At 29.5% G+C, this 16,686-nt stretch overlaps 1 protein-coding gene across 1 annotated transcript in view; it reads left to right on the top strand.

Moving 5' to 3' along the window:
* Positions 1-16,686, top strand: part of LOC133634990 (noelin-2-like) — a 268,993-nt gene that overhangs the window by 247,879 nt on the left and 4,428 nt on the right. The window contains exon 5 of the mRNA XM_062027651.1: positions 5,027-5,133. Coding sequence (XP_061883635.1) covers positions 5,027-5,133 — 107 coding nt within the window. The remainder of the gene's footprint in view (positions 1-5,026; positions 5,134-16,686) is intronic.

The raw sequence follows: 16,686 nt of genomic DNA, 5'->3' as shown, positions 1-16,686 counted from the left end.
CATTTGTCATATTCTTTGTTTCGTAATATTGCAATATTTTGTCCTAAAATTATTATTTTTAATGCAAAATGGTGACATAAAATTGTGACTTTTATCACAATATTGCTAATTTTTTTTTGTTGTTCCTGTAAAATTGTGAAATTTTTTGAGTAAAATTATGACTTTTGTCATAATTTTGCCAAGTAAAATTCAGATTATTGTTATATTGCCCAAATTTTTAAAATTTTCTTATACAATTATGACTCTTTTCATAAAATTTCCAACATTTTAAGCTTTTCTTGTAAAATTGCGACTGTTAGAGTAAAACACCAACTTTTATCATAATATTGCACAAATATTCAGTTTTTCGTGTAAAATTTTGACAAAAATAGAGATCTTCTTCGCACCCCTGGTGGTGACATCTATCAAAATGAGGGTAGTCCCAAAAAAGAGGGTTTTTTTAATTTGACTGTGTGTCGCTTTTAAAAGTGTTCCCCCTCTAGCCAACATATGAAATAACAAGTGTGTGTAACAAATTGAAATGCGTCCCCTTTGACCAAAATTAATTTAAATAAAATTAATATGTATATAGAGACATACTGTAATAACTTGAAGTAAATAATGAAGATTAAAAACCAATTTCAAAAAATAGAAAATAAATTCACTAAAAGCAGTCTTTTTCTCACAATGTGTCGACTTTTTTCTTATCAAATTGGGAACAATTTCTCATATTCTTTGTTTCTGTAATATTGTAATATTTTCTCGTACAATGATTACTTTATGTAAAATTATTACCTTTAATGCAAAATGGTGACATAAAATTCTGACTTTTATCACAATATTGCCAATTTTTTTTTGTTGTTCCTGTAAAATTGTGAATTTTTTTGAGTAAAATTATGACTTTTGTCATAATTTTGCCAAGTAAAATTCCGATTATTGTTATATTGCCCAAATTTTTAAAATTGTCTTATACAATTGTGACTTTTGTCGTGTACAATTATGACTCTTTTCATAAAATTGGGAACATTTTAAGCTTTTCTTGTAAAATTGCGACTGTTAGAGTAAAATTCCAACTTTTATCATAATATTGCACAAATGTTCAGTTTTTCTTGTAAAATGTTGACAAACAATAGAGATCTTCTTCGCACCCCTGCTGGTGACATATGTCAAAATGAGGGTGGTCCCAAAAAGGAGGGATTTTTCAAATTGACGGTGTGTCGCTTTTAAAAGTGCTCCCCCTCTGGTCAACATATGAAATAACAAGTGTGTGTAACAAATTGAAATGCGCCCCCTTTGACCAAAATGAATTGAAATAAAATTAATATGTATATAGAGACATACTGTAATAACTTGAAGTAAATAATGAAGATTAAAAACCATTTACAATAAATAAAAAATGAATTAACTAAAAGCAGTCTTTTTCTCACAATGTGTCGACTTTTTTCTTATCAAATTGGGAGCCATTTGTCATATTCTTTGTTTCGTAATATTGCAATATTTTCTCCTAAAATTATTATTTTTAATGCAAAATGGTGACATAAAATTCTGACTTTTATCACAATATTGCCAATTTTTTTTGTTGTTCCTGTAAAATTGTGAAATTTTTTGAGTAATATTATGACTTTTGTCATAATTTTGCCAAGTAAAATTCCGATTATTGTTATATTGCCCAAATTTTTAAAATTGTCTTATACAATTGTGACTTTTGTCGAGTACAATTATGACTCTTTTCATAAAATTGGGAACATTTTAAGCTTTTCTTGTAAAATGTTGACAAACAATAGAGATCTTCAATTTTTAAAATTGACTGTGTGTCGCTTTTAAAAGTGCTCCCCCTCTGGTCAACATATGAAATAACAAGTGTGTGTAAATATTTGAAGTTTGCGCCCCCTCTGGCCAAAATTAAAATTAAAAATCAAGTATGTATATAGACATACTCTAATAACTTAAAGTAAATAATGAAGATTAAAAACCAATAACAAACAAAACATTTTAAAAATAAATAAATTAACTAAAAGCAGTCTCTCACAATATGTCAACTTTTTTTCTTACAAAATTGGGAACAATTTCTCATATTCTTTCTGTTTCTGTAACATAGCAATATTTTCTCGTGAAATGATTACTTTTTTATGTAAAATGATTAATTTTTAATGCAAAATGGTGACATTTGTCATATAAAATCCTGACTTTTATCACAGTATTGCCATTTTTTGTTGTTCTTGTAAGACAGTGACATTTTTTAAGTAAAATGATGACTTTTGTCATAATTTTGCCAAAGTAAAATTTTGATTATTATTATAATGTTGCCAAAAAATGTTCAAGTGTTCTTATAAAATTGTGACTTTTGTAGAGTAAAATGACGACTCTTTTCATAAAATTGCCAACATTTTAAGCTTTTCTTGTAAAATTGCGACTGTTAGAGCAAAATTACAACTTTTATTATAATATTGCACAAATATTCAGTTTTTCGTGTAAAATTTTGACAAAAATAGAGATCTTCTTCGCACCCCTGGTGGTGACATCTATCAAAATGAGGGTAGTCCCAAAAAAGAGTTTTTTTTTTATTTGACTGTGTCGCTTTTAAAAGTGCTCCCCCTCTGGTCAACATATGAAATAACAAGTGTGTGTAACAAATTGAAATGTGCCCCCTTTGACCAAAATTAATTTAAATAAAAGTAATATGTATATAGAGACATACTGTAATAACTTGAAGTAAATAATGAAGATTAAAAACCAATTACAAAAAATAAAAAATGAATTCACTAAAAGCAGTCTTTTTCTCACAATGTGTCGACTTTTTTCTTATAAAATTGGGAACAATTTCTCATATTCTTTGTTTCTGTAATATTGCAATATTTTCTCCTAAAATTATTATTTTTAATGCAAAATGGTGACATAAAATTCTGACTTTTATCACAATATTGCCAATTTTTTTTTGTTGTTCCTGTAAAATTGTGAATTTTTTTGAGTAAAATTATGACTTTTGTCATAATTTTGCCAAGTAAAATTCCGATTATTGTTATATTGCCCAAATTTTTAAAATGTTCTTATACAATTGTGACTTTTGACGAGTACAATTATGACTCTTTTCATAAAATTGGGAACATTTTAAGCTTTTCTTGTAAAATTGCGACTGTTAGAGTAAAACACCAACTTTTATCGTAATATTGCACAAATATTCAGTTTTTCTTGTAAAATTTTGACAAAAATAGAGATCTTCTTCGCACCCCTGGTGGTGACATCTATCAAAATGAGTGTAGCCCCAAAAAAGAGGGTTTTTTTAAATTGACTGTGTGTCGCTTTTAAAAGTGCTCCCCCTCTGGTCAACATATGAAATAGCAAGTGTGTGTAAATATTTGAAGTTTGCACCCCCTTTGGCCAAAACAAAAATAAAAAATCAAGTATCTATATAGACATACTCTAATAACTTAAAGTAAATAATGAAGATTAAAAACCAATAACAAACAAAACATTTTAAAAATAAATAAATGAACTAAAAGAAGTCTCTCACAATATGTCAACTTTTTTTCTTACAAAATTTGGAACAATTTCTCATATTCTTTCTGTTTCTGTAACATTGCAATATTTTCTCGTGAAATGATTACTTTTTTATGTAAAATTATTACTTTTTAATGCAAAATGGTGACATTTGTCATATAAAATCCTGACTTTTATCACAGTATTGCCATTTTTTGTTGTTCTTGTAAGACAGTGACATTTTTTAAGTAAAATGATGACTTTTGTCATAATTTTGCCAAAGTAAAATTTGTATTATTATTATAATATTGCCAAAATTTTTTAAAGTGTTCGTATAAAATTGTGACTTTTGTCGAGTAAAATTACGACTCTTTTCATAAAATTGCCAACATTTTAAGCTTTTCTTGTAAAATTGCGACTGTTAGAGCAAAATTCCAACTTTTATCATAATATTGCAGAAATATTCCGTTTTTCTTGTAAAATTTTTACAAACAATAGAGATCTTATTAGCACCCCTGCTGGTGGCATCTATCAAAATGAGGGTGGTCCCAAAAAGGAGGAATTTTTCAAATTGACTGTGTGTCGCTTTTAAAAGTGCTCCCCCTCTGGTCAACATATGAAATAACAAGTGTGTGTAAAAAATTTGAAGTGATCCCCCTCTGGCCAACATATGAAATAACAAGTGTGTGTAAAAATGTTAAGTTTGCGCCCCCTTTGGACAAAATAAAAATATAAAATATGTATATAGACATACTCTAATAACTTGAAGTAAATAATGAAGATTAAAAACCAATAACAAAAAAAATTTAAATAAATAAATTAACTAAAAGCAGTCTCTCACAATGTGTCGACTTTTTTCTTTTAAAATTGGGAACAAGATAAAATTGGGAACAATTTCTCATATTCTTTCTGTTTCTGTAATATTGCAATATTTTGTCGTGAAATTATTACTTTTTTTTATGTAAAATTATTACTTTTTAATGCAAAATGGTGACATTTGTCATATAAAATCCTGACGTTCATCGCCAATTTTTTTGTTGTTCTTGTAAAATAGTGACATTTTTTGAGTACAATTCTGAATTTAAAAAAAAAATCCTGATCATTATTATAATATTGCCCAAATTTGAAAGTTTTCTTATAACATTTTGACTTTTGTCGAGTCTTTTCATAAAATTGCCAACTTTTGAAGCTTTTCTCGTAAAATTGCGACTGTTATTGAGTAAAATTACAACTTTTATCATAATATTGCACACGCTCAGTTTTTTTTTTTGTAAAATTTTGACTTGCGTTGAGTAAAATTAAGATTTTTATTTGAACACTGCCAAAATTCCAAGTTTTTCTTGTGAAATTGTGACCTTTTTCTTGTGAAATTCCAACTAATTTTTCACAAGAAGTTTTTTTATATTTGCATAGTATGTATACATTATTCATGTTGTAAATACACATGTTTATATATCTAGAAAGGGGCGGTAGGCATTTTTCGGAGGTCTCAAGAAGGTAAGAAATAGAAGAAAGTGTGTGTACTATAAATATTCATACCTTCCTTCCTTCCCTCTGCTTTGACCTGCAGGTTGCGGGAAGCTCACGGGCGTCAGTAATCCCATCACAGTGCGAGCGTCAGGGTCCAGGTTTGGCTCCTGGATGACAGATACCATGATCCCCAGCTCTGACAACAGGGTGAGTGCACTAATCCCTGTCAGTGAACAAATACAGAGGATGAGCCAGAACAAAAGGGGGAAAAAAACAGCTCCACACCGCCATGATAAATTGATCACATTGTGACTTTGAATGTAAAAAGTGATAACATGCTAAGCTACTAGTAGGGCTGCTATAATTCATGCCAATGTTATTCATGTGTATTGTCAATATTACTGGGATTGTACTACACTGCAACTGAACTGGGGACCTTTAAAAAACACATACAGTATTCTAGATTCAAGGTGAAACATTTTTTTCAAGGTGAAAAATGATTTTCAAAGTAAAAGTTTGAAAATCTTTTACTTTGATTACAATATTTTCAAGGTAAAAAATTATTGTCAAAGTAAAAGTTTGAAAATCTTTTACTTTGATTACAATATTTTCAAGGTAAAAAATTATTGTCAAAGTAAAAGTTTGAAAATCTTTTACATTGATTACAATTTTTTCAGGGTAAAAAATAATTTTCAAAGTAAAAGTTGATTTTCAAGGTAAAAAATTATTTTCAAGGTGAAAAATTGTTTTCAAAGTGACATTTTTTTTTCAAGGTAAAAAATTATTTTCAAAGTAAAAGTTGATTTTCAAGGTAAAAAATGATTTCCAAGGAAAAAAAAATTTTCAAGGTGAAAAATTATTTTCCAAAGTAAAAGTTGCTTTTCAAGGTAAAAAATTATTTTCAAGGTGAAACATTTTTTCAAGGTAAGAAATTATTTTCCAAAGTAAAAGTTGATTTTCAAGGTAAAAAAGATTTTCAAGGTAAAAAAGATTTTCAAGGTAGAAAAAAGATTTTTCAAGGTCAACAATTATTTTCCAAAGTAAAAGTTGATTTTCAAGGTAAAAAATTATTTTCAAAGTAAAAGTTATTTTCAAGGTAAAAAATTATTTCCAAGGTAAAAAAAAATTTCAAGGTGAAAAATTATTTTCCAAAGTAAAAGTTGCTTTTCAAGGTAAAAAATTATTTTCAAGGTGAAACATTTTTTCAAGGTAAGAAATTATTTTCCAAAGTAAAATTTGATTTTCAAGGTAAAAAAGATTTTCAAGGTAAAAAAGATTTTCAAGGTAAAAAAAGATTTTTCAAGGTCAAAAATTATTTTCCAAAGTAAAAGTTGATTTTCAAGGTAAAAAATTATTTTCAAAGTAAAAGTTATTTTCAAGGTAAAAAATGATTTCCAAGGTAAAAAATTTTTTTTCAAGGTAAAAAATTATTTTCAAAGTAAAAGTTGATTTTCAAGGTAAAAAATGATTTCCAGGGTAAATCAAATTTTTCAAGGTAAAAAATTATTTTCCAAAGTAAAAGTTGATTTTCAAGGTAAAAAAATTATTTTCAAGGTGAAAATTTTTTTCAAGGTAAACAATTATTTTCCAAAGTAAAAGTAGATTTTCAAGGCAAAAATTATTTTACCTTAGACAAGATTTCTTATACATCCAATAAGTTTCTGTAGAGGTTGCCCTCTAGTGGGTTCTGCGGATCACCACACACTGCCAGAGAGCCCGGGATTCAGGGTATAACACTGACCTGTCCTGACCTGAACCCGATCGAACATCTTTGGGATTAATTAGAAGGGAGACTGAGAGCCAGGCCTTCTCAGTGTGTGACCTCACCAATGTGCTTTTGGAAGAATGGTGGAAAATTCCTATAAACACACTCGGCAACCTTGTGGACAGCCTTCCCAGAAGAGTTGAAGCTGTAATAGCTGCAAAAGGTGTCATATTGAACCCTATGGGTTAGGAATGGGATGGCACTTCAAGTTCATATGTGAGTCAAGGCAGGTGGCCAAATACTTTTGGCAATATAGAGTAGTTGTGATGCCTTCAGTGACAATCTACAATGTAAATAGTCATGAAAATAAAGAAAATGCATTGAATGAGAAGGTTGGTCTGTACTGTATATATATATATATATATATATATATATATATATATATATATATATATATATATATATATATATATATATATATATATATATATATATATATATATATATGTATATATATATATATCTATATAATATATGGGTATTTATTTATTTATTTGTATTTATATTACTAAAATTAGGCATCTGAACTATACATTGGAAATAAACTTTACCCAATTACCCATTTTTAAATTCAACACCCACATTTGGGTGGATGTTGTGCAAATACAAGAAATACAAACTGTACGAGATCAATGCGAATTACTGGCAACATCTTCAACTTTATGCCAATGAATGTGAATATATTTGTTTAAAACACACATTGCAACAGAAAACCTTTATTTATTTATTTATCTTTTTACAAATTCCCTAAGTTTTGATGGGAGGACTAAAAGAAAACATGAATATATTTCTCTATTAGTAACAAAAATAAACATGTTTTTAGAAAATAAACGCAACGTTGCAATCATTCTCAATAATTTTTCATGAAATTAAAAATATTGCAAAATTACTCATCTTTCATTGGAAATAAATGTACCAGGAATTACCTTTTTTTTTGTGCATTTACCCCCCATTGGATGACTGGAGGGTAAATATAAGAAAGTCAGGCACCGCTCACCTCTGACAGGGTTGCAATGTTCCAGTCTAGAAACTCTGGATGGCATTTAATGGTAATGTCTGACCTTTACAAACATATATTACAACATCATCTCGGGAAATAAAAAACAGATATTTTTCACATCCAGTTAAGTTCTGATGTAAGGTTACAGAATAACACGTTCAACTACTGTACTACTCACAAATGAACATTTCTTTTTCCAAACAAATGTATCTAACAACTACAACATTACTCTGAATGTCTCAAATACAAAAAAAACCTTTGAAAAAAAATCCTCAATCTACAGGTGATCCTACAGGGACATGGGGGAACGATTTTTTAAAATAATTTAATTTTTTTTTTAGACATGTACTTTTTAGAAAGTTGTAAAAAAAATTCATAATAATTTTATAATTTTTTTAAATTATTTTTTAGATGCACGAGATAGTTTCTCGTGCGCACGAGATACATGTCTCAAAAATAAAAATTAAAATAAAAATTATAAATTTATTTTTTATAACTTTATGAAAAGTTTGTTGTGCACACGAGAAAGTTTCTCGTGCGCACGAGATGCATGTCTAAAAAATAAAAATAATTTTTTTTTTATTTATTTTTTATAACTTTATAAAAAGTTTCTCGTGCGCACGAGGTACATGTCTAAAAAATAAAAATAAAAATAAAAATTATAAATTTATTTTTTATAACTTCATAAAAAGTTTCTTGTTTTTTTATTTGTTTTTTATAACTTTATAAAAAGTTTCTCGTGCACACAAGAAAGTTTCTCGTGCGCAAGAGATAGTTTCTCGTGCACACGAAATACATGTCTAAAAAATAAATAAATAAATAATAATTTTTTAATTTATTTTTTATAACTTTATAAAAAGTTTCTTGTACACACAAGAAAGTTTCTCGTGCGGACGAGAAACATGTCTAAAAAATAAAAATAAAAATAATAAATTTTGTATTTATTTTTTATAACTTTATAAAAAGTTTCTCGTACACACGAGAAAGTTTGTCTAAAAAAAAAAAAAAAAATTTAAAAAAATTGTTTCCCCATGTCCCTGTAGGATCACCGATCACGAGAAACTTTTTTTTTTTTTAGACGCACGAGATAGTTTCTCGTGCTCACGAGATACATGTCTAAAAAATAAAAATAAAAATAAATTTTTTATTTATTTTTTATAACTTTATAAAAAGTTTCTCGTGCACATGAGAAAGTTTCTCGTGCTCATGAGATACATGTCTAAAAAATAAAAATAAAAATACTTTTTTTATTTATTTTTTATAACTTTATAAAAAGTTTCTCGTGCGCATGAGATACATGTCTAAAAAATAAAAATAAAAATAAAAATTATAAATTTCTTTTTTCTTTTTTATAACTTCATAAAAAGTTTCTTGTGCACACAAGAAAGTTTCTCGTGCGCACGAGAAACTTTTTTTTTTTAGACGCACGAGATACATGTCTAAAAAATAAATTAAAAAATTATAATTTTTTTATTTATTTTTTATAACTTTATAAAAAGTTTCTCGTGCACACGAGAAAGTTTCTCGTGCGCACGAGATACATGTCTAAAAAATAAAACTAAAAATAATACATTTTTTATTTATTTTTTATAACTTTATAAAAAGTTTCTCGTGCACACGAGAAAGTTTCTCGTGCGCACGAGATACATGTCTAAAAAATAAAAATAAAAATAACACATTTTTTATTTATTTTTTATAACTTTATAAAAAGTTTCTCGTGCGCACGAGATACATGTCTAAAAAATAAAAATAAAAATAAAAATTATAAATTTATTTTTTATAACTTCATAAAAAGTTTCTTGTTTTTTATTTGTTTTTTATAACTTTATAAAAAGTTTCTCGTGCACACAAGAAAGTTTCTCGTGCGCACGAGATAGTTTCTCGTGCACACGAAATACATGTCTAAAAAATAAATAAATAAATAATAATTTTTTAATTTATTTTTTATAACTTTATAAAAAGTTTCTTGTGCACACAAGAAAGTTTCTCGTGCGGACGAGAAACATGTCTAAAAAATAAAAATAAAAATAATAAATTTTGTATTTATTTTTTATAACTTTATAAAAAGTTTCTCGTACACACGAGAAAGTTTGTCTAAAAAAAAAAAAAAAATTAAAAAAAATTGTTTCCCCATGTCCCTGTAGGATCACCGATCACGAGAAACTTTTTTTTTTTTAGACGCACGAGATAGTTTCTCGTGCGCACGAGATACATCTCTAAAAAATAAAAATAAAAATAAATTTTTTATTTATTTTTTATAACTTTATAAAAAGTTTCTCGTGCACATGAGAAAGTTTCTCGTGCTCATGAGATACATGTCTAAAAAATAAAAATAAAAATAATTTTTTAATTTATTTTTTATAACTTTATAAAAAGTTTCTCGTGCGCATGAGATACATGTCTAAAAAATAAAAATAAAAATAAAAATTATAAATTTCTTTTTTCTTTTTTATAACTTCATAAAAAGTTTCTTGTGCACACAAGAAAGTTTCTCGTGCGCACGAGAAACTTTTTTTTTTTTTTAGACGCACGAGATACATGTCTAAAAAATAAATTAAAAAATTATAATTTTTTTATTTATTTTTTATAACTTTATAAAAAGTTTCTCGTGCACACGAGAAAGTTTCTCGTGCGCACGAGATACATGTCTAAAAAATAAAAATAAAAATAATACATTTTTTATTTATTTTTTATAACTTTATAAAAAGTTTCTCGTGCACACGAGAAAGTTTCTCGTGCGCACGAGATACATGTCTAAAAAATAAAAATAAAAATAATACATGTTTTATTTATTTTTTATAACTTTATAAAAAGTTTCTCGTGCGCACGAGATACATGTCTAAAAAATAAAAGTAAAAATAATACATTTTTTATTTATTTTTTATAACTTTATAAAAAGTTTCTCGTGCACACGAGAAAGTTTGTCTAAAAAAAAAAAAAAAGTAAAAAAAAATATTAAAAAAAATGATTCCCCATGTCCCTTCCGGATCAATTGTTCATTATCCCATTTTTGACTTTCCCCCCCCAATTTACTCAAATCAAAATCAGCTATGTCGCTGACATAAACAGAGTGAACTCTCTTGTCAGTCGTCCACTCATTTTGTAACAACACTCAGTAAACGTTCCAACTCCAAAATATTCAGCCTGTTCAAAATTTTGTGCTCTACTACAACAATTCTAAAAAAAATTCCCGGATTTCCGAGAATTACCAGTTTTCAGGGACATTTTCCCCATTCAAAATGAATTGTCAATTTTTTTAACTTCCACCATTTCCACATTTTCCAACCAATTCAAACCATTCCACCTTCAGCGTATCCTACTCATCCTGGAAATTCAAACTATCATTTTTCCTAGTTAAAAAAAGTTCAAGGAATTCCCAGAATTCCCGTTTTTTGAAACCCTTTTTTCACCCTTTTTTCTGTCGACTACTCCTTACTTACTGGAAATTCCCGGTTTTCCCGAAATTCCAGGAATTCTGTAATACCATTTCTCAATTAAAAATGTACTACTTCTACATTTCTCGACCGATTTGAAAAATTCCAACACCAAAAAATACCCGCTTTTCCCGAAATTCCCATTGAAATGAATAGGACATTTTTCAAAGTTCCACAATTCCCACATTTTTCATCCAATTCAAACCATTCCACCTTCAACATATTCCACTCATCCTGGAAATTCAAACTATCATTTTTCCAAGTTCAAAAAAGTTCAAGGAATTCCCAGAATTTCCGTTTTTTGAAACCCTTTTTTCACCCTTTTTTCTGTCGACTACTCCTTACTTACTGGAAATTCACGGTTTTCCCCAAATGCCAGGAATTCTGTAATACCATTTCTCAATTAAAAATGTACTACTTCTACATTTCTCAACCGATTTGAAAGATTCCAACACCAAAAAATACCAGTTTTTCCCCGAAATTCCCATTGAAATGAATAGGACATTTTTTAAAGTTCCACAATCCCCACATTTTTCATCCAATTCAAACCATTCCACCTTCAACATATTCCACTCATCCTGGAAATTCAAACTATCATTTTTCCAAGTTCAAAAAAGTTCAAGGAATTCCCAGAATTCCCGTTTTTTGAAACCCTTTTTTCTGTCGACTACTCCTTACTTACTGGAAATTCCCGGTTTTCCCGAAATTCCAGGAATTCTGTAATACCATTTCTCAATTAAAAATGTTACTACTTCTACATTTCTCGACCGATTTGAAAAATTCCAACACCAAAAAATACCCGTTTTCCCCGAAATTCCCATTGAAATGAATAGGACATTTTTCAAAGATCCACAATTCCCACATTTTTCATCCAATTCAAACCATTCCACCTTCAACATATTCCACTCATCCTGGAAATTCAAACTATCATTTTTCCTAGTTCAAAAAAGTTCAAGGAATTCCCAAAATTTCCGTTTTTTGAAACCCTTTTTTCACCCTTTTTTCTGTCGACTACTCCTTACTTACTGGAAATTCCCGGTTTTCCCGAAATTCCAGGAATTCTGTAATACCATTTCTCAATTAAAAATGTACTACTTCTACATTTCTTGACCGATTTGAAAAATTCCAACACCAAAAAATACCAGTTTTTCCCGAAATTCCCATTGAAATGAATAGGACATTTTTCAAAGTTCCACAATTCCCACATTTTTCATCCAATTCAAACCATTCCACCTTCAACATATTCTACTCATCCTGGAAATTCAAACTATCATTTTTCCTAGTTCAAAAAAGTTCAAGGAATTCCCAGAATTCCCGTTTTTTAAAACCCTTTTTTCACCCTTTTTTTTTGTCGACTACTCCTTACTTACTGGAAATTCCCGGTTTTCCAGAAATTCCAGGAATTCTGTAATACCATTTCTCAATTAAAAATGTACTACTTCTACATTTCTCGACCGATTTGAAAAATTCCAACACCAAAAAATACCCGTTTTTCCCGAAATTTCCATTGAAATGAATAGGAAATTTTTCAAAGTTCCACAATCCCCACATTTTTTATCCAATTCAAACCATTCCACCTTCAACATATTCCACTCATCCTGGAAATTCAAACTATCATTTTTTCAAGTTCAAAAAAGTTCAAGGAATTCCCAGAATTCCCGTTTTTTAAAACCCTTTTTTCACCCTTTTTTTTTGTCGACTACTCCTTACTTACTGGAAATTCCCGGTTTTCCCGAAATTCCAGGAATTCTGTAATACCATTTCTCAATTAAAAATGTACTACTTCTACATTTCTCGACCGATTTGAAAAATTCCAACACCAAAAAATACCCGCTTTTCCCGAAATTCCCATTGAAATGAATAGGACATTTTTCAAAGTTCCACAATTCCCACATTTTTCATCCAATTCAAACCATTCCACCTTCAGCATATTCCACTCATCCTGGAAATTCAAACTATCATTTTTCCAAGTTCAAAAAAGTTCAAGGAATTCCCAGAATTCCCATTTTTTGAAACCCCTTTTTCACCCTTTTTTTCTGTCGACTACTCCTTACTTACTGGAAATTCCCGGTTTTCCTGAAATTCCAGGAATTCTGTAATACCATTTCTCAATTAAAAATGTTTCTACTTCAACATTTCTCGACCGATTTGAAAAATTCCAACACCAACCATTTCAAATCATTCAGAACATTCGAGTCTTTTAACATTTTCCAAAAAATTCCCGCTTTTCCCGAAATTCCATAAGACCATTTCTCAATTAAAAATGTTACTACTTCAACATTCCTTGACCGATTTAAACAATTCCAACACCAACCATTTCAAATCATTCAGAACATTCAAGTCTTTTAACATTTTCCCAAAAATTCCAGCTTTTCCCGAAATTCCAGGAATTCCATTATACCATTTCTCAATTAAAAATGTTACTACGTCAACATTTCTCGACCGATTTGAAAAATTCCAACACCAACCATTTCAATTAATTCAACATTCAAGTCTTCTATCTTATACCAAAAAATTCCCACTTTTCCCGAAATTCCCACATTTCCATTAAATTCCCACATTTCCATGAAATTCCCATTGAAATGAATGGGACATTCTTCAAAGTTCCACAACTCCCACATTTTTCATCCGATTCAAACCGTCCCAACTCCAAAATATTCAGCCTGTTCAAAATTTTGTGCTCTACTACAACAATTCTAAAAAATTCCCAGATTTATGAGAATTACCAGTTTTCAGGGACATTTTCCCCATTCAAAATTAATTGTAAATTTTTTAAACTTCCACAATTTCCAAATTTTTCAAACAATTCAAACCATTCCACCTTCAGCGTATTCCACTCATCCTGGAAATTCAAACTATAATTTTTCCAAGTTCAAAAAAGTTAAAGGAATTCCCAGAATTCCCATTTTTTGAAACCCCTTTTTCACCCTTTTTTTCTGTCGACTACTCCTTACTTACTGGAAATTCCTGGTTTTCCCGAAATTCCAGGAGTTCCGTAATACCATTTCTCAATTAAAAATGTTACTATTTCAACATTTCTCGACCGATTTGAAAAATTCCAACACCAACCATTTCAAATAATTCAGAACATTCGAGTCTTTTAACATTTTCCAAAAAATTCCCGCTTTTCCCGAAATTCCATAATACCATTTCTCAATTAAAAATGTTACCACTTCAACATTCCTCGACCGATTTAAAAAAATTCCAAAACCAACCATTTCAACTCATTCAGAACATTCAAGTCGTTCAAAATTCTGTGCTCGTCTTCAACAATTCTATAAAAAATTCCCGGCTTTCCAAGAATTCCCAGTTTTCAGGGACATTTTCCCCATTCAAAATGAATCGTCCAATTTTTAAACTTCCACAATTCCCACATTTTTAAACCGATTCAAACCATTCCAACATCAACACATTCCATTCATCCAACTAACAATTTCCCCAAGTTCCAAACCAATTTCCGGTTTTCCTGGAAATTCTAACTCTTCAACAATCAAACCATTCCAACATTCATACTATTCCTACATTCATACTACATTCTGTCAGCATTTCACTTCAACTGCAACATTGGAGCATTCACACGTTGGTTTCCCACTGGAGAGAAATTTACCAGGAATTACCCCTGTTTGTTACCATCCCATTTGGATGGAAGGAGAGCAAATAAAGAAAATGCAAGCTTCATGAAACTGAAGGTTTAATTTAACCAGGCGACACCTTTTTCTGCTGACCTGCGCAATTTCATGTGGTGTTGCAGCCATTGATCTGTGCCGTGTGGGAGTGGGAGTGGGAGTGGGAGTGGGGACGTTGCCTCCACTTTGCAGCATGTGCACCCCCGCCCTCAACCCCACCCGTCCACGCTTACAGAAAATCGATCAATTTAGCAGCTCTATCTTTTTCCCTGAAGCGCTCTCAGCAGGATGGCCCACTGACACGGCCCCCTCCCCCCTTCAAGGCCCCCACTCATGACGCCCCCACAGAGACCCAGTTCATCTTCTAATTGATTTAATTAAACTGCACTCCACGTGGGTATTTATTTTGCGCTAAACACATCGTTGAGAGCGCTCGCATCCTTCCCAGGTGCGACGACAGGCACTTTGCTGGCGATAAGAGACCCGGTGGGAGGAGCTGAAGTGCAGCAGGTGAATTGTGGGTAACGGGAGATGATGGAGCATAAAACATCCTGTGCCTGCCAGATAAGTCCCGGGGGCTTTGCCGAGGGGGAAAGAGCTGAGCCGGCCTTTTTTTGTTATGTACTTTACTCAGTTCAGTTCAAGAATTCAGGAGGAAAATCGTACAAAAACTGGTCATGGATTGGACTGCAGTTCCTACAAAACACTGCTAGGTGGCAGTATTGCTTCAAACAGGAAGTAGTTTTACTTCATTTTACGTGTATTCGCTTTCGTTATACACGCCTCTCGTTTGACTTGTACGAAAGTGCACACAGCGAGGAAACGACGACTTCAAGTCACGGCACGACTTTCAAGTACAGCACGATTGCAAAAGCCACAATAAATGCAAACGCCACATCACGACAACTTTCGGCCGCAAAACGACTGCAAACGCCACAACGACATGAATCCACAACACAACAACATGAAGTCACGACAAATGCAAATGCCACGGTATATCTATCTATCTATGTATATATATACACATTTATACATATATGTATATATACACATATTTGTATACACACACACACATATATATACATATACATATATATATATACATATATATATATATATATATATATATATATATATATATATATATATATATATATATATATATATATACATACAGTATATATATATATATATATATATATATATATATATATATATATATATATATATATATATATATATATATATACATACAGTATATATTTATATATATATATATATATATATATATATATATATATATATATATATATATATATATATATATATACATACAGTATATATATATATATATATATATATATATATATATATATATATATATATATATATATATATATATATATATATATATATATATATTAGGGCTGCAACTAACGATTAATTTGATAATCGATTAATCTGTCGATTATTACTTCGATTAATCGATTAATAATCGAATAAAAGACACAAACTACATTTTTATCCTTTCCAGTATTTTATTGAAAAAAAACAGCATACTGGCACCATACTTATTTTGATTATTGTTTCTCAGCTGTTTGTACATGTTGCAGTTTATAAATAAAGGTTTATTTAAAGAAATAAAATATTTTTTTTTTAAAAAACAAACAAACAAACAAACAAACAAAAAAAAGCCTCTGCGCATGCGCATAGCATAGATCCAATGAATCGATGACTAAATTAATCGGCAACTATTTTTATAATCGATTAGTTGTTGCAGCCCTAATATATATATACAGTATATACATACATACATACATACATACATATATATATATATATATATATATATATATATATATATATATATATATATATATATATATATATATATATATATATATACATATATATATATATATATATATATATATA

The sequence above is a fragment of the Entelurus aequoreus genome, linkage group LG19 (assembly GCF_033978785.1).
Source record: "Entelurus aequoreus isolate RoL-2023_Sb linkage group LG19, RoL_Eaeq_v1.1, whole genome shotgun sequence".
Lineage (NCBI taxonomy): Eukaryota > Metazoa > Chordata > Actinopteri > Syngnathiformes > Syngnathidae > Entelurus > Entelurus aequoreus.
Note: the sequence above shows the minus strand (reverse complement) of the source record. Positions and strands in the feature narration are given on the sequence as shown.